Here is a 27,106-nt window from a genome sequence, read left to right as displayed (position 1 = left end):
GCCTAATGTCCGACACTAATACCCATAAACAGCCGACACTAATTTCAAGTTCTCCACTGGTGTATCTTTCGTCGATCCTTGGTCTTTCTTTCTTTCTTTTTCTTTTTAAGGTGAAGCAGCGGCATATATATATATATATATATATATAGTCGAAAGAAAATATTAAGATCATTAAGTAATCTTGATTGACAAATTAATAAAGGAAGGAGTAATTAAAAAAGAGAAATGGGTTTGTTTGTTGTCATTTCATTGTCCAGGTATCTTTGCCGACAACAACTGAAAGAAGGTATGGGTCACCCCAAAAGTGCATGTAACTATGTGGCTTTTCACTTAATTAGATGTTGAAATGCCATTCTATAACATATACGAGAGAGAGAGAGAACGAGAGAGAAAAAAGGTTGAGAAGGGGACAAGAATGAATTTTAGGGTTTTTGAAGTATAACAAGAAAGAGGAAACTTTTAGTGACGTTTCGTAAGACAGGCTACCTATATATTGACTTGTGTTCAAAAAGTTCCATTAGATCTTTTTGTTTCACCATTTATTAATTGCAATTTGACGACCACATTTTGCACTTAATTAATTATAAGCCTATACAAATTTTCAATGTACAGTTGTAGTGTTAAATCAACATGAGAAGTCGATCATATAGTTGAGCAGCTAAAAGGTCACTATGTAATTAATTTCATGTTAGGCCAAGAGAGCATGGATGAAATTAAAGCTTAGTTTTGAAGTTGAGTATATATATATCATCGAAAAATATATATCAAGAGACATCAAGTATATTATTGGGTCCGACCATATCTCTGAAGAACCATAGCAAGACAGTGCATGATCAGTGGCTGATGCCATTGAACTGAGATAGAGAAATCTCATGAGGTGACAGAGTTGATATTCTCATTATTGTACTGCACTTCAAAATTATGTCATGATTTAATTAGTCTTGTTTTTCTTTCAATTAATTATCTATGCATGTGAACCTTCAAAAAGAGATGTTGTGAGAGAATGGAACTTTAATTAAAGACATTTTTTTTAGTTCTCTCTATGTGGAACTTTAGAGGAAACATTTCATTTCTTTGAAAGGATCGATGCCTTAATTATAAGAGAAATTATGAAAATGGAATTAATTTCAATTCTTTTATGTATACCTTTAGCAGAAAGATCAATTGAGAATTAATGATTCAAAAGAAAAAAAAATTACTTAGTAGTCACTACTAATTAAGTTTCTTAATTAAAAAAAGATTCAAAAGAAAAAAAAAATTGTAATGTCAATGGACTGTGGATTGGCTGTAAAGCTATTCAAATTCAATCTTATTTGTTTTTTTGAGTGAGGAAATTCTGTCTTAATTAATCTTGGTCTCTTGGAGCACATTCAATGGGGAAACTGTTTAATATCTGGTTCCACAATTTTTATTATTATTCATGAGGTCTCTTTATGATACTTAGAAGACTGAAATAATTAATAGGACAAACATAGTTGGCAGTAGTGGGTCAAACTGAGTTTGAGCTGAAATAATGAGACAGGGAAGTCTATATATATTTACCATCCAACAAAACACAAGTTTTAGAGACAAACTTGGTCCACTTAGAAAAGAAAAAAAAATTTAGGCTAAAGATAACAAGAGATTCTACATGCATGCATGTTTTGATATTTTCCCCTCTCCAAAATGATGCTCCTAGGTTGACATAGGGGCCATTATTTTTGTTTCTCTCTCCATCAATTCAATCAAAAGAAGAAAAACAGTAAATAGATCCTCTCCAGTTATGTGAGAATGGAATTGTCCATTATGGGCATTCAATGATTCAGTCAAGTCAATTTCTTGACAATAATGGCTTCGTGCGCTATCAGTACCCAAAAATATGAACCACAGATGGAATAAAGCATGCAGTTTCTTGAGAAATGGAGAAAAAAATGCAAGTGACATGTAGAGGCAACATCCATCAGTCGCCATGAAAGAGAGGGAGAGAGAGAGATCACAAGTCGCCAAAACAACTCATGTTCCTTTAATCTAGGAATCTCTTAAATTTCAATGCCACCAAAGCTTTTACATGTATAGGGAGGAGTCTAGCTACAAAACTTGCCTTTCAAGCTAGCATCTCATGGCCACAAAAGCTGGCATCTCCTTACAATTTATTTGTACGAAAAAAATAAAAGATATTCTAACAGTTCTTCGGCGCTTCTATATATATACAGGGTCCGGCTAATTTGCTGCTGGCAGCATTTTAGTCGGAGATGCTGCAGTCTTTTTTTTTTACTTTGTGATGTCCAAACAACAAATCCAAACCGTTATATGTTTAATCTATATTATAATCTACTTGGAAACCAAATTTTATATTTTTTGAAATTTTTTTACTATTTATTAAGCTAATTTGAAAACCGCTGTTTTTAGTAAATTTCTGCAGCATTGAAATCAGCGGTTTTCAAACCATGTATCTATACTAATAAAAAGTGTTATACTGAAAAAAATGTATAATCACTATTATAACAAGTGTTTATACTAATAAAAGCGGACAATAAGGAAGTCATTTTGTTAAGATACTTGGGTTGTTCTTTTGATTCTCTTGAATTAGGAGTTTATGTTATTAATTAAAGCATGTATCTATACTATTACAACAGATGTTTATATCATTATATTTGACATGTGTTTGTAATATTATATATAGAGTAAGAAAAGGAGAAGGGTTGTCGGAGACAAGAGGAGGGGAGAAGAGATGGAAAAAATAGAGATGAGATGTTGACGAAGTGAAAATAGAGATAACTAAAGGCGAGGAGCCTAGCTAGCTAATTAAAAGCGTGATTGCGAGAGTAAGAGAAGGAGACGATCGATGAGCTATCGGAATAGACAAGCAAATTAAAGGACTCATAGGAGCAATGAAATAGATAGGATTTTGAAGTGATCAAATGAGAGAGAGTTGGAGGTGAAAGAGAAATGTACAAGGATGAGTTTATGACAACAACAACAAAAAAGACGTTAAAAGTGAATATATAGATGCCAAAAAAGAAATGGAACTAGTAAAAATCGCTCAAGGAATGGATGATATGAGGGATGATAGACATGATAGAAGAATATTTTTCTTGGAAAATAATGATACTTTGCTCTTTGAAGTGGTTTATTTATTTCTTTTTGTGAGATAAATATGAATTTTAAATATTCACAGTAGATGTTTTAGTCAAACTTAAAATCTGTAATATCACACATACATGATGTTGTACTAAACCTGAAGTTAGCTTTCCTAATTATTTGATTGAAATATAGATTTTTTTTTCTTTTAAGCATTGATTCTTCTCATATATATATATATATATATATATGACATGTTAACATGTTATTCACAACTGTTAAGTTTATTCCCAATTTATTTTCCAATAAATAAATTTTCCCCAATATTTAACTTGTTGACTTTTTGAAGTGAGGAACCAATTAAGAAGTGCATTGTCTTGAAGTTCTGGCATGCCAGATTTGGATGAGTAGCATTTATGTTTTATGTAATTTTGAATTTTGGATCAGAATTATTTTGACATATGGTATAGGATCACTTGTCGGGCTAATTCTTTTTTTTTTCTTAAAAAAAGCGTAAAGGGTCTTGGTTGATATTTTCAATCAAGATATTATAATTGTTAACAAAGATATAGGTAGAGGTTAATTCCAGTCTCACTAACTAGCTAGAAGTATAATTATTTTGATTTTCAAGCAACATATTGATGTATTTAATGAACAATTAATATAATAAACAAATTAAAGAAATATGTAAGAACTCAAGAGGTAGTTCAGCATTTTTCTTTGTGAAAATTAGTTACACCAATTGCCACAGCAAGGGATACCACAGTGCACTAGAGTTCCTTTTGAGGCTTGAGGTGCCTGCCTTTAATTTCATCAGACCCAATAAACCCCAGCTAACTACAACTAGTGTGAATTATGTTGTCAGGGAAACAATAAACACCCAATAAAGATATAAGATTTGCTATGTTTGCTTTTCAAAATTAGCAATTGACAAGATATTTCTTTTCCTAGAATGCCTCCAAATGAGTTCCAAATATGTTAAGTCTTTTAATATGCCTCAAAAATTTATAATTATTTTATCATGATCAAGATGTCTTCTTTTACCTCTTTTTTTTAAGAAAAAAAATGCACAAAAATCTAGATATATAGGTAGCACAAAGCTGCAAAATTTAGAGTTGAAAAGTTGCTTGAGACCGGTCACTCTTAAAGGAGGTCGGTCACTGTTCATTTTTGAATTTAGAATCCACTAACAGTGACTCTGAAATTCCTGCCCCCGGGGGGCAAAGTATTCGATCTCTTTCTAAATAACTATCAGAAAAATCAACTTCAGTTGCCAAGTTCATTGTATTTTAATATTTTCCAATCCATTTAATGATCTGAATTTGACATGAGACATGAGACCCTCATGGCACCAAACGGTCAATTTGCCAAAACCATAGAATCTGTGTTGGTAGTGTCATCTTAGTAGGATCAAGATCTTAATTTGGAAATAGTCAAATCCAAATCTATAGTTCCTTTGTGAAACCTACTATTTTGAAAATATATATATATATATATATATATAAAGTGTAAGAACATAGACAGCTCCATTTGGTTGAACCTCTTTCACAAGTTTGTGTCGGAGACTCTTTTGTTTTATTTCATTTTGTTTTTTTCCTTCTTGGGCTCTTTTTTATTTTATAACTTTTTGGTCATCTCCATTGCAAGAATCAGTTGCACTTTCCAAATATGACATTTTTCATTTAATTGTTAGTTTCTACTAACATTTAATATGTTATTAACAACCCTAAAAAAATATGTTATCAACAAAAAGAACACATGAATCTATATTTTACTTCAAACAGATTAACCGGTTAGACCGGGCCCTTATTTTAATTTTCAAAATAGAAAAAATAGAATTAAAAAAGGTTAACTTGAGGTTGCATAATATCACTAATGGGGATGATTTCTATATATTTCATTTTTTTTTGCTTCGCACTTGTTGCCCACTAAAATTAAGTAAAACATGTTGTAAGACTTTTGCGCACATTAGAAAAAATAAAACAAATCAGGTCTAGATTTTTTATTTTATTGTTGATTGCATACTTTATAACCTTTTAGTATATAAGCATGACAATTGACAACATTTGAATCTTCATAAATTAATAACCTACGCAAGCATATACTAAAAACAATGATTAATTGCACGCTAAATTTGTATTCTGAGAATATTTTAAGATTTCAAATGGAGTATGTATTCTCTGAGAATAATCAAATGGACATATGGATAAATTTTTTATGAATGGAAAACTTTGAAATTCATAATCACCGCTTCAGATGCTGCTCATTCAAATGTTTATAGGGATATCTAGTCGATCAATGAAGGAATTGTTAGTAACAAAGCTATAAAATAAACAGCGAGAGAGAGAGAGAGAAATTTGCCCGATTTTCTGTAATATAAGAGAAAAATAAGAACACTAAAGAACTGGATAAAGATATTGACAATGGTATAGAAAATAGAGTCAATATAATAAAAAGTATATGACTCATATTATGTATGAAATAAAAATAACACTGTCAATACCTTTACTCAAAACAGAGCTTTAACCACATCAACAGGAATTAATTAACTAATTAATACTGCTACTAAGAACAGAGCTTTAACCATTCTGCCTTTACAATTTCTTCCTTGCTTTCAGCATAGTTCTTTAGAACAGAACTACAGCCATGAAAAACATGTACAGAATGCTAAAGGGGTAAATTCAAAAATCTCCTTCTAATTATTCACTATTACCCCTCCAAAACAGCTAAAGTGCTAATTAATCCAGCAAGGCGAAATTCAAACAGAGCACTACTATCTCAAGGAAGAAATTTTTCTAGAAGCTACCAAAATTCTAAAAACCAGCTACTAATGCAATCTTGCAAAATTCACAACCAATAGGTCAAAACGAAAACAAAAAAAATTAGATAAAATTCTCCTTAATATAATAATTAATTAAAATGTTATAGATTCATGAATGGCCTCTTCTTCTTCTTCATCTTCACTCTCTCCATTAACAAACAACTCCAAATCTCTCTCCTCTTCATTAAAACCCTCCTTCCTATCTCCTCTTGAGTGAGCTGCCACATAGACCAGCTTGTTTACCCGGTCCATGCAAACCCTAGTCCGTCCATGCACGGCCGCCCACCTAATTGACGGTACATTACACTTGACCCCACATGAAGTTGCATGAAGAAAAATCAACCGCACCGCCACTTTATTTAAACATCTGAAATCACTCAAGCAAGTCTCCCATACAAGCCGGCTACTCTGCGGGTTCGCCAATCGCAACTTGCCCGTTAATGGGTCAGGTTGCCTGACCTGCACCGCACGAGCATATAACGGGTCGAGTCCTTCAGACCGCCACTTCATGAGCTCCATCAACACTATGTGTGCCTCTTCTCGTGTGACCATTCGTGTAATCAACCTGTCTACATCTTTCTCTTGTTCTGAAGATAGAAACTTGAAAGGTGGTAAATACTTACCGGTAGAATCCTTTACAAGGTACAACGGGTCGAGAATAAATGCAGCCGACCAAGCCGGATGGTAGTTCTTCTTAAACCTTCTATCAAGCACCTTTTTGACCAGGCCCTCATCAATGCCGAATTTTACACACAGGTCCTTGACTCTTGACCGCAACTCCTCCCACAACGGCAAACACCGGCCGACAAGTGGCCTCTCTTCTTCCACCTCATGCGCCATTTCTTCAATTAATCGCGAGAGTGCATGTACCACCTCCAAGTCAACCCAAAAGCCTCTATCTCGTACCATTTCACATAAACCCCTTGCATTTGCATCTTCTAAGCATACCACCTTGAACGACTCATCTTGTACCAGAGAGTGAAATACACGTGCTGATGCCATTATATCATCTAGCATCAACAAAATGGTAGAGAAATCGCCACCTTGGGTGTATACCCGCAACGGGCTAACAGGTCCGTCTGGATCCTGTAACACGTACTTGTTAAAAATTGTACGTGCAGGTGACTCGGTATTGAAGTATGTAGCCAATTTTGTACAGTTAGTACACACATTGTAGAACAATGGTAGTTCATGGTACAAATCCTTGATCAAGGAACGAAATGCTTGGAACTGACATGAAATGTTAACCATCCAGTGGTACCGGTTTTCCAGGCTTTGTAGAGCCTTGGTCTTAAACCGGTCAGATACTATACCGGCACACCGTCGAACTATACCAGTTTCTTCCCCACTCATACCCGTACTGTTACCCGTGCCAGATATTTCAAGGACATTATCCCACATCACATCCTCAGCATATTGTGCCGGTGCATTGGGCTGTGCCAGGATTGTCCTGTGAAACACCTGTGTACCGTTAGGGAGATTGATAGAAAAACTAACAACAGTCTCCTCCAGTTCGCTCGAAACTGGAGACCTCCAGCCATCTGCTGCCACCTGGAAGAACAGAGCATCCCTGACACGTGCCTCCGCAGCTGCATGGGCCTCAGCAAATCGGGTTTCTAGCCGTGGACCCGTTAATTCCCGCCGGGTTACAGCTGGAAGACCCAATTGCTGCAAAAAGGCCTTGAACTTCGGATGTTCAATCGAAGAAACGGTTAACCCGGTACAAGATTCATAAAACCAATCCGATAAGAGCGCCATTGCCGAGTCGATTTGGGCCTTGGTAAGATTAGGTGGCGGCGGCAAATTACTGGGTGTTTTTAACTTTTTCACACTGTCCTCTAACATTTGCAATGCATTAAAATCATCTTTCCCACCCGATAAGACAATTGGCTGAGCACTAATCGGAGGAGCTGGTAGCAAGGCCGGTGCATGATGGACGGGGTGCAGGGATCGTTTGCGGTTGTTGTACGGGCGGATGGAATTGAGAGGTTGAGGTGGGGTTGTGTTCGGGTTAGACCCAATTGGAGAAGATGACGAGAAATTGGGACAAGTGCCCCGCTTCAGGTGCTCAGAGGCGGTGCGAGACGGGTTCGAGGCAGAGAAGGCGGATCCGCAAAGAGAACAACGTAGGCGAACTGAAGCGGGCCGACCCGTTTCGGGACATCGGACAAGTGTCGGTTCTAGGTGGGCCCAGTACCATGCGCCTTTCCCTCTCACGGCCTTGGCTCGTACCAGTGTAAGCCCCTCATACCGTCGCTCGGCCGCCCGCGCTGCCGCATCCTCTCCCACCTGAGTAGGAGGCGGCGGAGGTGGAGGTGGCGCCGTCTCTTCCTCCGGCGAAGTCATGATCGGCCACTAAACTACAACTCCATCCAATTGATATAGTACATATATTTTATGTTTCTCTCTTTCTCTCTTTCTCTCTTTATCTCTTTTCCTTTTTGTTTTATGCTTGCAAAGTGCTTGATTGTAGGTTTAAAGAGTGTGACAGTGGAGAAAGAGAGATAGAGGTAAGAGTGGAGAGAATGAATCTTGGTTTGTTTTAAGGGGGGGTTAGTTTGTGTTTAGTAGTAGATAAAGAGAGAGAGTAGAATGAAGTTTGAGAAGGTAGAAAATGATTTATGAGAGAGAGATGGAGGTCGCTCTCTCTTTTTTTTTTTGATTTCTCTCTCTCTAAGCAAATTTTAATTGTTTGTTGCATCCAGTCTATGCGTTTCTCTCTCTAAATAATGAGGGGATTGTGCGGTCATGGGGAGCAAGGTTGACCGGAGGTGTAAGAGGAATGCTCAGAAATATTATTATTCTGTACATTCTAGTACATTGCAATTTGTTATAAATTTATTCAGTCTCCATTTAATATTTGAGTCTATTATATATTTTTTTCCAGAGATAGTGGTCCTGGTTATCGAATCGAATCCAATTATTTAGCGGGCGCGGGCTAAGATTATTAATTTATTATACTATCCCATTTCTAAGTTGAATAAATACAATTTGGACTATGGTTTTCATACCCCCAAGCCCCAAGGCATGATACAGTACAATTAGCGGATGCGGGCATAATTTGTCACACCATGACCATGTCATCCATTAAAGTAAAGTGCCATGAATAAAAATGGATACTAATAATTAACAATAAATAATTACTTGTATATCAAAACTTTGGCAAGAGTATTATTAAAATTTGGCATGCAGAGAGAATCAATTATTTGGTCTCAGAATTCATAAATGTATCTATCTATAGTTGAAAATAGTTCTACATCCTAGGTTAGGTTCTTTGGTACTAGCCTATAGGTTCGTACCTCTGTTTTGACGGTGGGTATTACAACAGCAAATAAAGGAAGCTAATCTCAAACAAACCAGTAATCAATCAAAATTTAATACCATTAAATTATCGCTGGTCGCTAGAACATTGTAATTTTTTTAGATACACTGTTGACATGATTAGATGTAGTTACTGTACAACTAGAAAATCAGTGCTTCTGTTGTAATTTCTCTATAACAAACCTTCTTTTAAGTTATCCACCGACATAACCATGTTATCTGGTGTCACTTCGTCCCATTTGGGTGAATAACTCGTTACACGAAATGAAATAGAGTATGTGCAATAGAAGAATATGTACTCGTCGTCCCGAGTCTATGGTCTTGCCAATTGCATTGAATCAAGGTAGGATTCTCCAAAACATGTTGCTCTACTACCAGTCTACCACTACAAGCAGACGTTAAGAATATTATTTTTCTTCTATCCTATTTTTTTTAAGAATTGCAACGTTTTAAATATTTAATGACATATTTATTCATATCTCACCACTCATCAAATATATATTTTTTAAATGAATAACAACGTTTCAAATATTTGATAAAATATTTATTTGAGTCTTAAATCCAATCAAATATTTCATTATGTACTGTTCCCACGGGAATGGGCATGGGCACAGGAATTGAAATGAAAAATACTGCTCCCACGGAAACAGTAACACGGCCGAACAGGACCTTATATGTTGCATTGTGTGCATGCAAGGCATGTCTAACAAGCATTGGGGTGTCCGACACAGACACTGTACATTAAACATACATAATTAAAAACAAATAGAAAAGTTATATAAGCTAACAAATAGATATAAAATTATCAAATATTTTGGAAAATAATATAATCTTGCCAAACATCCAAGAATCTGAATAGATCAGAACTTTAGTCGTTCTGTCTAGAATTAAACATCTTATTACAGTAGGTCTTTTAATTAAAAAAGGCCTACAAAAATTATTTCTATGCTTATGGAAGGCATTGAAAATTGAATTATTTAGTTTGCAATATTACTAAGAGTAGTTTTTAGAGTGGTTGAAAATAAAAAATAAAGGTGAAATGACCCTCAGTAATGTAGAATAGTTTGCAATTTTACATTTATTTTTATTTTAATGTATCTTTTCAAACCTATTATTTTCTTCTATTTTACATCTTGTTTCTTTTAAAGATTTTACACAGACTCATTTCTTTTGAGTCATTATGAGTTTTGTCACCCATATTTTAGTTCAAAACCTAAAACTATTTATCCACCCATCAATAATTCAATATAGAGATGAAAACTTAGATCCTCATTTTTCTTTGACAAAAATTTGTAGATAAATTTAGAGAAATATCTATAAGTTTATTTAATAAACATAATTGCTAACAATAATTGAAAATTCAAAAAAGGTTGTAACGGACAAATTAAATGGAAACCATTTATTAGTACGAATGAAGAAGAAAACGCTCATGTTTGGTTGCAAAACAAAGAATAGCTACCATAGCTCTTATGTAATTTGTCTTATTAGAATAGCTAAATTCAACTTTTTATAAGAAAAAGTTATTCTAATAAGACAAAAGCCTAAACCCTAACCCTAAAGAACAAGCTATTCCGAATTGTCTTGTTCTAAAAATAGTTTATTCTTACTCCAACCAAACATATTCATATCCTTATCCAACTCTAATTTTTTTTTTCTAGTATGCGAAAATATAAATATTTCAGTAGTAAAATTTCTATTAAACCATTACACAAATAATAAAGAAAATATTGAAACAATTCAATGGTTTGGATGTATAATATTTATTAGGTAAATCAAACCATAAAAGAGCTTTATTACTTTTAGAAAAATATGTTTAGTTTACAATTCAAGTTCTCTATAAAAGTGCATTAATAATATTTTTTTCTAAAAGAAACATAATGCCCCCAATTTATTTATTTTTTACTAATATTATGATTGTCCCCTCAATATTTACATTTAGTTTGTAATTGTATCAAAAGTACTTGAATTAAACGGTGGGGGGACCTTGCCTATACATCAGCACACAGAAGTCAACATAATCCAACCACAGCGGGTCCGAACCCGGTATTTCCGTTGTACAGTCGTCTAGTCTGGGCCCACTAATACATTATAAAGGACTAATTTTGTCAAATTTTAGGTATGGGAAATTAACCCATCATACATCAATTTCGTACCCTTGTCTGAATGTCTCTGGAAGTTCAAGTCTCTGAATTTTACTGAATGGAGATGTCCATTTCTGTCAATTTTTAAAAAAATTACGCCTATTTATTATGATAATTTAAATATTCTTACTCAACTTCTGTACTTAAGTAGCGGATTTACGTATATGTCAAGAGGTGCTAAGTCATCTTATAATTTTAAATTTTTTAATTACGTATATTAAAATTTAATTAAACTTTGGTGTTTTTTGAACTTTTGTATAATTTAGCCCCTCTCATAAAATAACAAATGTTTTTTCGGTAGTCTAGTGGTCTGAGTTATAGTTGGTATGTGTAAAATAATGAGTTTAATTCCCGCTAGCTATATTATTTTTACATTTTACATAATAGCCCCTATTTAATTTACCATCAGAATGGATATCTCCATTTGTTAGATCTGGAGATGATAGACTAATAAAATAATTTGCCATAAATCAAACTCGTGCCTTTATTAGGTTTGATTGTGTATGAAAGTATATTTGGTCACCCAATCCTGCAAAATGGAAGGAAATATATAAAAGAAATTAAAGGTGCACCCATAAGACATATGTCACAAATTTGGGACTTTCTGAAAAAAAAACTATAATATTTTTGAGTTGAAAATGTTTGCAAGGTAATGTTTAGTATTTGATAATTTGAAATAAAAAAAGATATGCCGATCAAAATTTGAGCTTAGTCTTGTATGGTTTTTCTTTCATCAAAGAGATATCAATTTCTAAATTTTATTCTCTCTAAATTTCAAGTTTTTTTTTATTAGTAGGTTTAATATTGAAAAATTAAAACAATAATTGGAAAGTCCGGGTGCAAATTGGGGAGTCAAAATATTTTAATTGCAGAGAACGTGGGGAATACTGCGTGCTATTTTATTTCCATCTTTTTACCAACTTTTGTTATTTGTATTTAATTAAATTCAACTTTATGTCTCTTCAAGGTTCCTGCGCTTTTCACTGAATGATTCGCATAATCTGGTATTCCTATTTTTTATAATATATTTTCATACGCTCCTTTGCTAACGTGTATGCTTACGATGTTACCTTTGCAATTTGCATAATTTTTATACAATATGTAAACAAAAAAAAAATAAAAAAAGGAGGTGCACAACTAAAAAAAAATTAGTTCCGTTTAAAGATGAAACTTGTTCAAATTAATTTACAGTGAATTACAGATAAAGAAACATATAGAATTGTGTAGCATGGAAGATGGGTTTCATGAATGAATTTATGAGAAGAAAAAATATTTTATAGAAGGAATAATTTTATGGGAAAGAATTTTATTTGAACCTAATTGTTATAAGATATTTGAAAAAAATTATAAGAATTAGTAGAAAGTCAATCCAAACAGTACGAAAAAAATTACTCCATCCGAACACCTTTTAAGACAAATTTTTTGACTGAATAAAAAATTTCATAAAATCAGAGGATGCATTACTAAAACATTGATAACATACTTCTAAAGAAAATTGTGGTAAAGAAAATTATTAAAAAATGAAGGATGCATGTGCAAAATATGAAGCCTCAGTTATTAATTATAGAATTATTTGCCCCCGGAAAAGTAGACTTGACTCGTGCGTGTGGTGAGTGTGCGTGTGGAGGTGTGCCACTGGCACTGGCACTGCCACAGAGAAATCTGCGCCTTTTATAATGCACAAAAACAAAAACTTATTGGCGGCCCATGCAATGAATGTGAAAATACACATTGGAGCATTGACTAGAGTTTTAAAACGCCACAGAACTTATACACCAATCGGTCATAATATACAAATTGAAATTGGCCCATATATAATTGACAACACAGTCAAGTTTACATAATTAAATTTGCATGTGCATCCCATTTCAAAATAAACAAACACTATTTCTAATCATGCCATTAACTAAAAGCATTGAAGAGTTCTTTCACACATTTGGCTAAGCAAATTGAAAAGTAACTTCACAACAGCAACTATCTTCTATCAAATTTCTTACATGCATTTAATATCCACAAACTTTATTAACATTTTGGGAGGAAAAGGACCATGCCAAAACCAAAAAAATTAAACGACATAATGATTAATTTTCAAATCTGCAGACTATTCAAATTTTTACTCTAGTTGGAGGCCCCACAAGAAACCAAAGGCAAGCAGAGACGAAATCAAAATCTGGGAGATTAAAGTGGCTGGATGAATAATTATCATGTAATTTTATTTTATGAGGAAATCTAGTAGTAATAATTGATGTAAAAAATAAAAAAAAATTAATTAATTCATAGAAGGCAGGAACAATGATAAATATTTCCAATAATTTTGTTGTGCATGTTAGAATACCCATTGAATTTTGCAAAATGCATACCTGTGTATTGTGCAATACACATAATTATAACATAATGCTCAATTGAAATAATATTGTGCAATACACATAATTATTACATAATGCTCAATTGTTTATTTCAATTTAAACATAATAATTGATAATTGACACACGTTTTGATCAAGTCAAAACATTTATCCATTATGATCTATAAATGTATACACGTTTTGTCAATTTTCTTAAAATAGAGGAAATGTACTAAAAAAATTTATTCGAAAAAATAATTTTATAAATTTTAGAGAACTTTAACACAGGTCAATTTCTTATTTAATTATTTTTCGGTATGATTAGGAATTGTAAATAATATTGTAACTTAATTAATTCTAGTTACTATTTAATTTTTCAGTCGACTGGCAACAGAAAACTTTGTATATTAACTTTGCAAAGAAAAATAAATAAATAAATGTGTCAAACACACTATAGATAATAGAGAGGATAAGTAAAATATTTCTCTCCAGAAAATAAAATTTCATAACATTTAGTTGAAAAATTCAATGTATGAATTAATTTTTTGGAGCAAAACTTTTTAAGGGCAGATAAGTAATTCATTTTGAACGTTTTAGCACCATTTTATCAAAATAATTCATCGTTTGTTTCGGACTTGATTTATTTAGTTAATTTTATTTACTTGATTTGATTTTTAAAAAATAATTTATAAATTCTATTTAAATTTTAATGTCCTCTCAAATAATTTATCGAAAACACGTAGCATTTTTACCAAATTTGTTTACGTTCTATTTAACCATTTTACCAACTTACATTTGTTACCCACTTGAGTCTGAGGGAAGGCCAGGATACAAAAGCTACCTCCTCAGATGATATCTGGATCGTTGGATTTAATCAATACTTGTTTTTGGATCAAAATCTACAGCTCCTTACTTTTCCTGTTGCGTGATATTATGTGATCGAATGTGTGGCGTGCATCTATTCAAGATTCACCGAACCACCACACCGACCTGCAGCAGCCTTCTTTGTTCGTATAGCCGTAGAAAATCTCACCTTTCTAAAACCGCTCCACTCGATGAGTGCTATCCTCTAGTGGATTGAATTCGGGTAGGGTACGGGTACCTCGGGTACGGGTAGGGCGGGTAGTCGGGTAAGGCGGGTACGGGTAGGGCGGGTACGGGTAGGGCGGGTAGTCGGGTAGGCGGGTACGGGTAGGTCGGGTAGGGTTTTAAAAAAGTGTACCCTACTCGTTTCAAACCCGTGCCCGTCCCGGGTAACGGGTACCTCGGGTACGGGTAGTCGGGTAGGGCGGGTAGGGTACGGGTATTTTTTATTTTTTTTATTTTTTTTATTTTTTTTAATACTGTTTTTTAGTTTTTTTTTCTGTTTTTAATATTATTTTTTTCGGCGGCAAAATAATTTTGAATTTTGAATTTAAAAAAAACGGGTAAACGGGTAAAGGGTAATGGGTAAACGGGTAAAAGGGTAAAGTAGGTCGGGTAAACGGGTGCGGGTACGGGTAAAACGGGTGCGGGTAGACGGGTTTCGGGTACGGGTAAAACGGGTACGGGTTGGGCGGGTTTTTTCCCGAATCATTGAGTCCGGTCCGTCTCAAACCCGTACCCGTGTACCCGTTTACCCGCCTATACCCGGGCACGGGTACGGGTACCTCGGGTAACGGGTACGGGTCGGGTAAAACGGGTCATACCTGTTCGGGTAAAAGCAAACCACTACTATCCTCTGAGATATCTCAACTTTTGCAGGACCGACGTGTACGATTCCTATTCGGGGATAGCGCGGGGGCCAGTATTATTTTTGCTTTCAGATTCGTGTATTTCTCATGAACGGTTGAGATTTTCCAAAAACACTCAAAGTTTGAGGTACCGCAGAGGGTGTGAATTCCCATTCGATGGCGACTCTTCCGCCAATAATTTGCTGCCACGCGTCTCGCTCGCCTAACTTATTTTTGCATCCCCCTTGCAATTGCTATCTGTGCTGTACGAATTTATAAACAATGATATCAGGTTTTACAAAAAAAAAAAACCGAATTTATAAATATTGTTGGTTATTTATGTGCGTATGTATTCCAAATAAGACGGCCGTATATTTTTTTACGAAAGATATTTTAAATTTTTTTTGTAGAACCCACACCCTTTATACAATTTTTTTTATTTGGAAGTATACTTTTAGAAGCATTTATGTAAAAAAATTGGACCACAGGAGAGCAAAGTACCCCGCTCTGCCATTCGTGTTAAAAGACACAAAATTTGAAACGTGTAAATAAAAAAAAATGTAGGAAAATACAAAAGTAGTATAATAAGTACCCAAATGATTTTTTTTTTTTAATCTGTTGTACAATAAATATCATCATAGCAGAAACATATCTAAATTTTATCACATTTTATTCCACATTCTTTGTTCGCCCCTATTTAAAATTTAAATAAGATAATGCATTGGATATATTATATTGATCTAAGACGTACACACTTCATAATTAAATCACAATTGTACATTCATATCATATGCGTATTCAAAATTCAAGAAAAAAGCTACAACGAATTATGCACGGACTCATAGTCTTAGGGTTAGATTTATTTCAACAAAAAGAAATGTCAATTTTGAGGGAATGACAGAAAAGAAATAAAGTTGACCAAAAAAATCGAGTCGAAATTTAAACTCAGATGATGGACTTACTTTTCAAAATTAAATGATAGAATGACAGAAAAGAAAAGAAGTTGACCAAGATAAATTTATAAATTTTGCATGTAAATGTAGTACTCGTGAAGTAGATCTATTTAAACGGTTTAAATTTGCCGTTTGAAACTTATATGAAATGTGACCAATAATATATTAGCATAGCATCTGGACTAGTGTATTGATCTCGGGTAGGATAGGGCGGGCCGGGCATTCCCGGGCACGGGCACGGGTAGAGGTCGGGCACGAGTATCACGGGTATTTTTTTCAAAAACCGTGCCCTGCCCGTCTTATACCCGTGCCCATTGTAACTTTGAGGGGCAGGGCGGTCCGGTCCGGTCCGGTCCGGTTTATTTTATTTTTTTCTGTTTTTTTTAACAGTGTTGTATAAATATTATTACGTGTTTATAATTCGACTTTTAAAATCTAAATAGTTCAATATCAAATAGTGTGTGTGTGTGTCTATATATATATATATATATATATATATATACACACACACATAAAATTATCAAGTCACATTGTTATAATTCCTACATAAATAAAATTTGTAACTTATATATAAAAATTATTCTTGCGAAAATTTGTATGTTTATTCAGCTAAGTCACATTTTATTTTATTTTCAAATTCTCATTCTAATTTTATTTTAAATTGATAATATATTTTGTAAACGTTCATTTATTTTCAATAGGTTAAATAAAATATAAATATAAATATCTTAAATCAATTACTTTAAAACAATAAAATATAAATAAAGTGGGAGGGAGGGATTTTGAAAATTTTGAAATTTAAATTAAAGTGGGTCGGGTATACGGGTACGGGCAGGGATACGGGTACAAGGGTACGCGGGTATGGGTACGGGTATGGTCGGTCCGGATATGGTCGGGTTTTTGTCCAAAAAAGAGTGACCGGTCCGTTTTTTGCCCGTACCCGTATACCCGGGCTCGGGCACAGGTACCCCGGGCATAGGGTACGGGCTACCCGCAGCGGGTATAATCAATCCAGTAATCCGGACTGAAGTTGAATTACTTTTTTAAAAACATTTTGAATTTGAAGACAGAAAGGAAGTTTGAATTGAAAAGAGGCAAGCAACAGCATCACTCTCAGCATCCAATTAGTGGTACTGGTAGAGGAGATCATGGGCTAATGGCAGGCATTTTTCCTTTAGCCACGGATCTAGCTATTCTCCTTTCAATACCTACAACATCTCTCTCAGCTTTATCTGAGAAAAATAAAAAAGGTGCTCTACTTTTTCACGAGGCATTTGGTACAGTTACATAACTATTCATTCATGTTTATTGTTTAATCGCTTTAAATCTCCCAGGAGGCCTGGACCATGCAAAAATAATACTAAAATCAGGGACCAGGATGAAATCTAAACGGAATTGTACTGTGAAGAAACAGATATGTACAGTGCATTAAAACATGTTTTTGTGGCGTGGTAGCTTTCTCTGTCATGTCGTTTTATCAACTTAAAATAACGAGGCAATATATATAGCTCAAAAATAATAATTACGATGAAAACTAAAAATAAAAATAAAGATGTCTTGCGCGCTTTTCTTTTGACAAAAAGGCTGGAAAAGCTCTTTTACTGGGAAAAGGTTGCAGTATTTCACATTTTAGTGGTTGGTTCAACAGATTTTGTGACAAAGTTTTCGCTATTTGGGAAAGAAAATTACTAGTCTACAAGTGTACCATGCACTTCAAGGACTAGATGAAATAGAATTGATTATGATGTTAGAGGAAAATAATTATTTGTTGCCTTATGCTTCCATAATAAAATTACAAGGAAAAATTTGAATGTTTTGTCCTTTTCCGAGGAAATAGAACGTTACTTTTCTTTTGAATTACTGGATTATCAAAATACCTTCACAGCAAACTTTACTGCTTAATATTTTTCCAGGCCCAAATCAAGAGGCTCTGGATCAAATTTTATTGGGATAATAGCTAATTGGTCTGGCCCAATATTTAAATGGGCTTTTATATGCAACGAAACATTTTCAGATATTTGTGTATTTTACTATTTTTTTTTAAGAGATGGTTCAAATTCTCTATTTTTTGTACCTCTATTTTTAAAAACTTTAATAACTTAAAATTTTAAACTTAAAAGTTAAAAAAAAATTATTAGATATGATCTACATTATTTTATCTATGCACGTGTAAAAAATTATAACATTTCAACTTCGTTTTGGTTGTCATCAAGAGCTTGTAAAAACGTACTAATGTGAATAATTTCTAGACGTTGATTTTTCAATTTATTAATTCACATAAAAAGAAAACTAAAATGTGATAAAAAAATTTTGAGCACATAGATAAAATAGCATAGATCACATCTAACAATTTTATTTTGAAGTTTACGATTTAAATTTTGAGTTATTAACGTTTTAAAAATGGAGGCACGATGAAGGTACAAAAAATGGAGGCATTTGAACCGTACTCTTTTTTTAAACATAAGAATTTAGATTTCAGCCTAGTAGTAGTTGATATTATATTTCATATATTCAAGTCCAACAAGAATTCTGTCAAATGACAAAAACGCTGCAAAAGTTTAAATGAAAGAATATGAATAATAAATAGCAATAATGAGTATCAAACATATTGGTGTACGTCTATGTTTGAATTGGAGTTAGAATAGTGAAATTTGAGATTACTAGATGAGAATAGGAAAAAAAATAGTAATTTTGATATTAATGTGAAAATAGTGTTGTTCGGATTAGTAAAATGTTGTTTTGATTGTATATTTGGAATAGTGAATAGCTATAATCGAAAAAAAAATAGTGTTAACAAGGTGCTAATTAAGAGGAAAGATGAATAAGTGGGATCTCAAACGAATTGTCACGACATGGAGATGACATAAGCAATGTCAACTTTGTTATTTCGGAAATGTATTGACGGAGATCCGAGAAGGAAACATGTTTTTCTCTTTCTTCCCGCTTCTAAATAATAATTATTCCAACATTTACAAGGAAAAAAAATAGCAGTTATTTTAACTATTCCGGAAAACAAAAACATTGTTTGGATGCACATTGTTATTCTCAAATAGTCTCTATATTTGATACATCCAAACAAACATACCCCAAATCAGTTTCTCTTCATGAAATAGATGAAGAATGGGAAAGCAAAATTATAGCAGTAATGAATTAACAAATAAGTGCGCAGTTAATGCTTTACTTACAATTACTTAAATGCTAGGGAGCAGATCACCTGCCCCCGGGGTGCAGGATTTTCCTGCCCCCTCAGTCACTGTGGGGTGGGGTCGGGTTTAGGATGGGTGGGGCCGGGTTTGGGGTTTGGGGTGGGTGGGGCCCACTAACAGTGACTCTGGGGGCAGGAAATTCCTGCCCCCAGGGGGGCAGGAGATTCGATCCCTAAATGCTACAAGTTTCAAGCAAAGTACTTTATTAGCAGGAGTAAAATGATTAAAAATTTGAAATTTGATGTTACATGTTAGATCATACAGTATATATGTAAATGTTTCATAAAAGACAACAAGCCTTCTTATATCCTCTGTTGTGTGTACACAAAAATATAAAATGATATTATTCTATATTAAGAATTCATGCCTCATAAGAAATGTAAAAGAAAGGATGAGCAAATGAAAGGGCTATAAATTGAAGGGGGTTGCTTACAGTGCATCATCAACTTCTGTTACTGTTCTGGTACCAATGCTGATAGCTGACCCCGTTCTCTCCTTGAGCCTATCAAATTAAGCAAATTATTATCAATTTATCATATATCAGGTTTATAAATACGAACATATGTTGGAAAACAGAATTAATTTCAAGGAAAAGGCAGCTACTGTATAATATTACTTCATCGATCGCTAGTTTAGGTATGTTTGGATGCACTCTAGAATAGTCAGAATAGCTTTGAAAATAGTAGATGAGAATAGTCATTTTTGGAAGAGTGTGAGAATAGTGTTGATGTGGTGCTATTCGGAATAGCGAAAATATTGTTTGGATTTAATATTTAGAATAGCAATGTAGAAATTGAACATTTGAGATAGCACCAATTGCTATTTCGACTTTTTGTAGGAATAGCAAAATAGCACTATTCTCGCTGTTCCGAATAGCAATTGAGTATGTTTGAATGGATCAGAACAGCACTATTCTCGCTATTCTCAGTACATTCAAACGAATACATGTTTCATACAAAGAGCTATGACCTCAGGAAGTGGTGCAAAAATCTCCATCCCTGCTAAACATTTTTTTTTTAATATAGTATAAATAATCGAACTTTAATGCATCGAATGTTTTAATTGTAAGTGCAGGAAAAAATTAATACCATCTATCTGTGATTATAAGTGTCTTTTTATTACCTATACAAAATTAGAGAAGGTCAATTGGCTTAAAATGTGTTTACCTCAGAAGCATCAGGTAATGATGTTTTTTTGAGTAAGAAACATCAAAACAGGAGTCAAGCTTCTATTTTATTAATCGTAAATCGTAAATGATTACAGGAGTTGCAAGGGTTTTGAGAGAGAACTCTTTTAAGTGAATTTACAAGATGATATCAATTAATGAAATGTTTACTCCAATATCTTTGCATGAAATAGTATTTCTGTTTTCTGTTCATGGAATTTACATCACTTCCTTATTTTCCAATTATTTTCTATTTTAAATTCTGAATTTCTATAAATTATCTGCATTTATTTGCGCATGTCTCCACAAGTCATGGAATTTATAACTGAATAAATAAATAAATGTTGATAGGTAGAAGTTGGTAGATTCAAAAGAGGTACTTGAAAGCATGTCAGTAGAGTGGAAAAAAACGTGCCGTGCCGTGCTGTGATTAACACACTGTGACTTTGGTCTTGTGCTATGCTTAGTGTATTTATAATCGGGCGGGTACGGGTACCCCGGGTATACCCGTCTCGGGTACGGGTACGTCTCGGGTACAGGTATACTCGGGTACGGGTACGTCTCGGGTACAGGTATACTTGGGTACAAGGGTATTCGGGTACGGGTATGGCGGGTATAATTTTCAAAACCCATACCCTACCCGTCCTATACCCTTACCCGTGTACCCTTGACGGGTAAGGCGGGTACGGGTACGGGTATTTTTTTTTTTTTTTTTTTTGTTGGTTTTTTTTCTGCTGTTTTTTTTTTTTTTTTTTTTTGCTGTTTTTTTTTTCTGGTTTTTTTGTTTTTGTTTTTTTTGTTGGTTTTTTTGGTTTTTTTTGTTGGTTTGGGGGGGAAAAATCAGAATTTTTGAATTTTGAAATGGATGAACAGTAACTCGGGTATACGGGTAGTCGGGTACGGGTTTAATCGGGTACGGGTAAACTCGGGTAGGGTATGGTCGGGTATTGGTCCAAAATAACGGGTCCGGTCCGATTTTTGCCCGTACCCGCGTACCCGAGTACCCGAGTACCCGAGTACCCGAGTACCCGACCCATACCCGAGCTCGGGCACGGGTACCCCGGGCGGCGGGTACGGGCGGGTACGGGCGGGTATACTCGACCCGGGTTTTTGCCAAACTCTAGCTATGCTGTGTCGTGACCAAGTGAACAGTGACATGTGCCATGCCATGTCGTGACCAAAATATTGAGGAGTGGTCACGACAGGCTGTTGGCTTTTGGAGCCCTCAACTTGCTCGTTTGACTGGATTTGCAAAATATACATAATTGCATTTTACAGTTTTTCTTCTTGAGACATGTGCAGGTTCATGACAACTGGAGATACAATTAATACACATCGAGGATGAATCAATGAACTGCAATATAACATCAAGGATGTGGTCATGAAGCACAAGAGTATGGATAGCAAAAGCATAACTCAAGATTAAGGATAATCGATCTGTAAAATTGGTAAAATAAGCTTGAGACTGAACTAAGTGAGGCATATCGTTGCAACGGAAAAAATAAAATCATAGAAATGACTGCGCCGCATTAAATCGAAATCAAGCGGCTCCAGCTGGAAGTTGAGACAGAGACTTCCGTTGTGGAGACCGTTACAACGGTCCTTGACTGTTGCATCCAAACCTGTTCGAACTACCCTACCATTGTAACGGTCCATGTACCGTTGCAACGGTCATCACCACTTACTTTCCTTTTGGCAACTCTCTATAAATAGAAGCTATACCAAGGTTTGGATTGACACTCTAGCCGCCTCCAACTTTAATATTTCGTATTTACAGATCTAGAAAAAACCATTGTTATTTGTGTGCTTAAACTTCAATACTCATAATCAATCTCAAGCTTATTCAATCAATTACACAACTCCTAGAGTGATCCTGTGTGATCAAACCATTTACTACTTCGAGCCTTTGTGCTCACCGAGCAATCCTTGAGTCCTCGGTAATCGGATTGTCTTCCTTGAGCCTTTAGTGCTCCTTGTTCGGGACGTGTGACTTCCCAAAAGATTGTAAGGGCTCACCGGTTCTACTTTGTAATCCTTTCTCATTGGGTAAAGAAAGGCACGCCAACTTAAAAGTTGCGGGCCCTGGAGACGTAGGCATTAGTGCCGAACTCCGTAAACAACTCTTGTATCAAGTATTCCTAAACTCTACTATTTACTTTATTTATTTAATATTTTTAGTTTAGGATAAAGTTATTCTAAGTTTCTGCCAATAATAACTTTAGGACACACTCGAACCTTATAACTTAGATTAAAATTTTAAAAAGCCATATTCACCCCCCTCTAGGTGCCTTTGGGACCAACACACGCGAGTCACGCCGTGACTCGCGTGCCATGACTATGTGTCCAAACGTAACTGGTTACGTGAGAACGTTTAACTATTTTTTTCATAATTTAAGTTAGTTTATTCAAGATTCACCATTTGACTAAGACCTAACGGTTCTAATTACACGTGACTCGCGTAATTACGTGACGTGCCATGCCGTGACTGGATCTTTCGCGTGATGTGCTGTGTTGTGCCAAATTTTTCAAAAGCTGGTTACGGTATGCGAATGGTCACGGCACGGGACACGCGAGTCATAACACGGAACAGTAAAACGTGCCGTTCCGTAACGGAGCCGGCTCCACCGTGCCATTTTCCCCACTCTACATGTCAGCAGTGCAAACAGATTTCATTTAAACCGTTCCGGTCCCCTTCATAATGGGTAGGGATAATTGTTGTTACACTCATAAAAACAATTTTTAAATTATTAATTTCTTCATTAAAAACCTTAAAAATTGTTTATTCCTTACTAGAAACAAATAACTTTTCTCATTTCTCCCTTTCTTTAATCTAATTTTAAATTTTTATTTGATTACTTAGAATAACCCAATTTTTAACAAATAACTCAATTTTTCGATAAATACAAATTCAGTAGCTATTAGAATGTAAAAAGACATCGATCGTAATTGGACAGTAAATTAGTTATTTCATTTTTAAATAAAAGATTAATAATAAATTCAAATAAAAGTTCAGAAAAAGAATAAAATAGGTTTTTTTTTTTTAGCGGAGAATAAGCAATTTCTTGGTTTTGACGGGAAACTGAACATGTAGAAGATTTTGACGAGTATAACAACAATTATTCTATTTAAAATGCAAAAAAAATAAAAAAAATATTTTAATTAAAAATAGACAACTTAAGAATATTCGAATGGTATACCAACAGATATTGCAAATTCTCCCTCCATTTGTGCATCCTTTGCCGTGGATATGGTACGGGGAAATTATGATTAAAGCAAAAATAAAATCAATACGAATGATGTGCATAGAAAAGATACACTTTAGTTTGAAAATTAAGCCGGATTTAAAGGCGCTGAAGCTGGAATAACGGAATAGAATATAGTACACAATCGGACAAAAATAGTTATCCCAAAATAGAAATTATCAAATGCAAATTGTAGAGTTCGGCATAGTGAAAGCATAGTGAAAGTCTGATAGAACAGACTAATCCGTTATTCTTTCCGAGCCATAATTTATTAAGCCCAATTTATGAGGCCCAATTTAAGAAGCTCGGATCACATTTTTGAAGTGCAAGAACAATTCTATCAATGTCAAAACCTCTGCATAAATTCAAACAAAATAATATAAGCCCAAATAGCAATAATAAATTGTTCATAAAGAAAAATGATAATAACCAACAAGCAACATATTAGAGCAACCAATTGCTTATGATAACAGAATACAAATATTTGAAAAATTAAATATTAAATCAACCTGAAAATTCAATGTCCCGTAAGAAAATGTAAAAGAAAAGATGTGAAGAAGTATAAATTGAAAGGGGTTGCTTATGGTTAAGCCACCACCAAAATTACTAGTACAAGTCCTGATAATGGTAATTAAGAACAAAACTATGACCGGTTCCAGAAATTTTTATCTGGAGTTTACTTGAATGAATTCAGAGGAGAGAGAGAGAGAGAGAGAGAGCCAGTGCTATTGTCCATATCTTAATTTCACAAACGAAGCTTGTGTAGGAAGCGTCTAATTGTCCACAGTCTTTTGTTCACCATTTGTCCACAGCTTTGACTTGCGCGAATACTGTAAAATTACTTCTACATGCTGTATAATTATACAATATATCACATAAAATATATCAGTTAATCACAAAACATCCAGCAACTATTTGAAGTGGTCTTATGATAGTTAGAAAAAGATTGCAACTTGCACAACATGACAAAATAAATGTACTTTCAAACTGTACTTTCGGAAATTACAGTTATAGGAAGTTATTGGCAGTTAGAGTTAGTTATTAGCAGTTATTAGCGGTTATTGGCAGTTAGAGTTAATTATTAGTTTCCGCACTGGGTTGAATCTTGTATACTATAAAATTGAATCTTGTATACTATAAAATTGAATCTTTTACACAGTAAAATTTACAATTGAATCTTGTATACTGTAAAATTGAATCAGCGGAACTGTAAAATTGAATATTGTATACAGTAAAATTTTCAATTGAATCTTGTATACTGTAAAATTGAATCTTGTATACAGTAGAATTTTCAATTGAATCTTATATATTGTAAAATATATACTGTAAAATTGAATCTTGTATACTGTAAAATTTTCAAATAATACTGTAAATTTTCAATTGAATCTTGTATACTGTAAAATTTTCACATAATACTGTAAATTTTCAATTGATTCTTGTATACTGTAAATTTTTTAAAAATAAACCATAAAATAATACCATCTATACTGTAAGATAAAATGTAACAAATGCTACATTTCAGTTTAAACTACAACCTACAAAGAATCATGTATACTGTAAAATTGCAAAATATAAACCATAAAATAATACCATGTATATTCTAAAATTGCTAAATCTATACATACATCCATCATCACACAAAAAAAATCTGTTCACCACAAAACAACATATGTTCAACACAAGAGAAAAATATTCACCGCAACATTCAGAATAGCATAATAGCAACAAAAAAACTATGGACAAATAACTTTTACATTAAAAACCTCATGTGTTCATTGTTCGGATGAGTAAGAAGCCTCATCACAAGAACAACACGTTCTTTTGAGATGTCATCCTGCATAATAATAAAATAAACAATGAAACAAATTCAATTTATAACAAATAAGAATTACAAAATAATATTACAAGTTATTTACCTGACTGAAAATCACCTGTAATATGAAAACATTTCAATATGCACCAATACTGTAAAATTCATCATTCAATGCTGTAACTTAAATAACACATCCTACAAAAAACGTACTTCACATTTTCAAACATCTAGAAACTTTCATAGCAGTTCGATATCCTGTAAAATGAGACATATATATTGAAATTCATATATATGTACTGTAAAAAACTGAGAATACAAAATCATACGAAATTACAACATACGACTAATATTCAGATAAAAATTCAGTCAAAATGATAAATCCGTTACTGCATACAATGAAAAAAACAAATTCAACAGAAAAACTGTAAAAATGACAAGATGAATACTGTAAAATTAACGGGGCAATACTGTAAAATTAACAGATCAATACTCCATATCGCCTTTCTATCATCTATTTCCTCCAGATTGTCATAAGATGAATACTGTAAAATGACAAGATGAATACTGTAAAATTAATGGGGCAATACAGTAAAATTAACATATCAATGCTCCATATCGACTCTCTATCATCTCTTTCCTCCATATTTTATTGGAAATGCTAGATCTGTTACTGCATACAACGAAAACAACAAATTCAACAGAAATAACTTACTAGATTTGAATTTTGTCGTGCTCTTCAACAAAAACTTCTATTTGATCGCGCTCCACGATTGAAGGTTCCACGATTGAAGGATTGTAAAAGCGGTCAGTATTATCAGGGTCGATCATGTGGGAAAACATTCTCTCATCCTGTTTCCAAAAAAAAAATCAAAAGAAAAACAATAGAGCTGAATACAATCTATCTCTGATTTGGATGTGAGAGAGAAAGCGGAGCGTGGTACATAGAACAAAAGAGCTAGGCATACGGCGCAGCTGACGAAGAGATTTTTCTTAATTTGATCAACGCAAGTCTCACGAGTCCACAGAGATGCAAAAGGACAAAATATGTTGGTCTGGGACTAATTGCGCTGCTTAAAGCGAATTTTTAGAGATCGATCGATTTTTAGATTTAGAAATTTTCGTTTCCGTAAAGCGAGAAAATAATATTGGAAAGAAAACAAGTTGATCGGAGAATGAATGTTTTGAAAATGAGATTGAAAAAAGGAAATAGAGGCACGGAAGGAAGGTTAAATATGCGGAGTAAGTGATTAGTTAGAAGTGGGGACCGGTGTCCGTTTTAAACACCGAGTGGATAGCGCTGTGGACAAACTGTGGACAAAACCCAGTGG

At 34.0% G+C, this 27,106-nt stretch overlaps 1 protein-coding gene across 1 annotated transcript; it reads right to left on the bottom strand.

The window, feature by feature from the left end:
• Positions 1-5,625: 5,625 nt before the first annotated feature.
• LOC144547661 (uncharacterized) lies at positions 5,626-8,534 on the bottom strand. Its single transcript, XM_078296357.1, has one exon. The coding sequence runs from the start codon at positions 8,225-8,227 to the stop codon at positions 5,975-5,977; it is 2,253 nt and encodes a 750-aa protein (XP_078152483.1). The 5' UTR covers positions 8,228-8,534; the 3' UTR covers positions 5,626-5,974.
• Between the last annotated feature and the right edge of the window lie 18,572 nt (positions 8,535-27,106).

Source organism: Carex rostrata, chromosome 31 (assembly GCF_964058835.1).
Source record: "Carex rostrata chromosome 31, lpCarRost1.2, whole genome shotgun sequence".
NCBI classification, from domain to species: Eukaryota; Viridiplantae; Streptophyta; class Magnoliopsida; order Poales; family Cyperaceae; genus Carex; species Carex rostrata.
Note: the sequence above shows the minus strand (reverse complement) of the source record. Positions and strands in the feature narration are given on the sequence as shown.

Bases quoted from the DNA above. Each gene is read 5' to 3' on its own strand.
- LOC144547661 (XM_078296357.1), bottom strand. From the start codon at position 8,227: ATGACTTCGCCGGAGGAAGAGACGGCGCCACCTCCACCTCCGCCGCCT.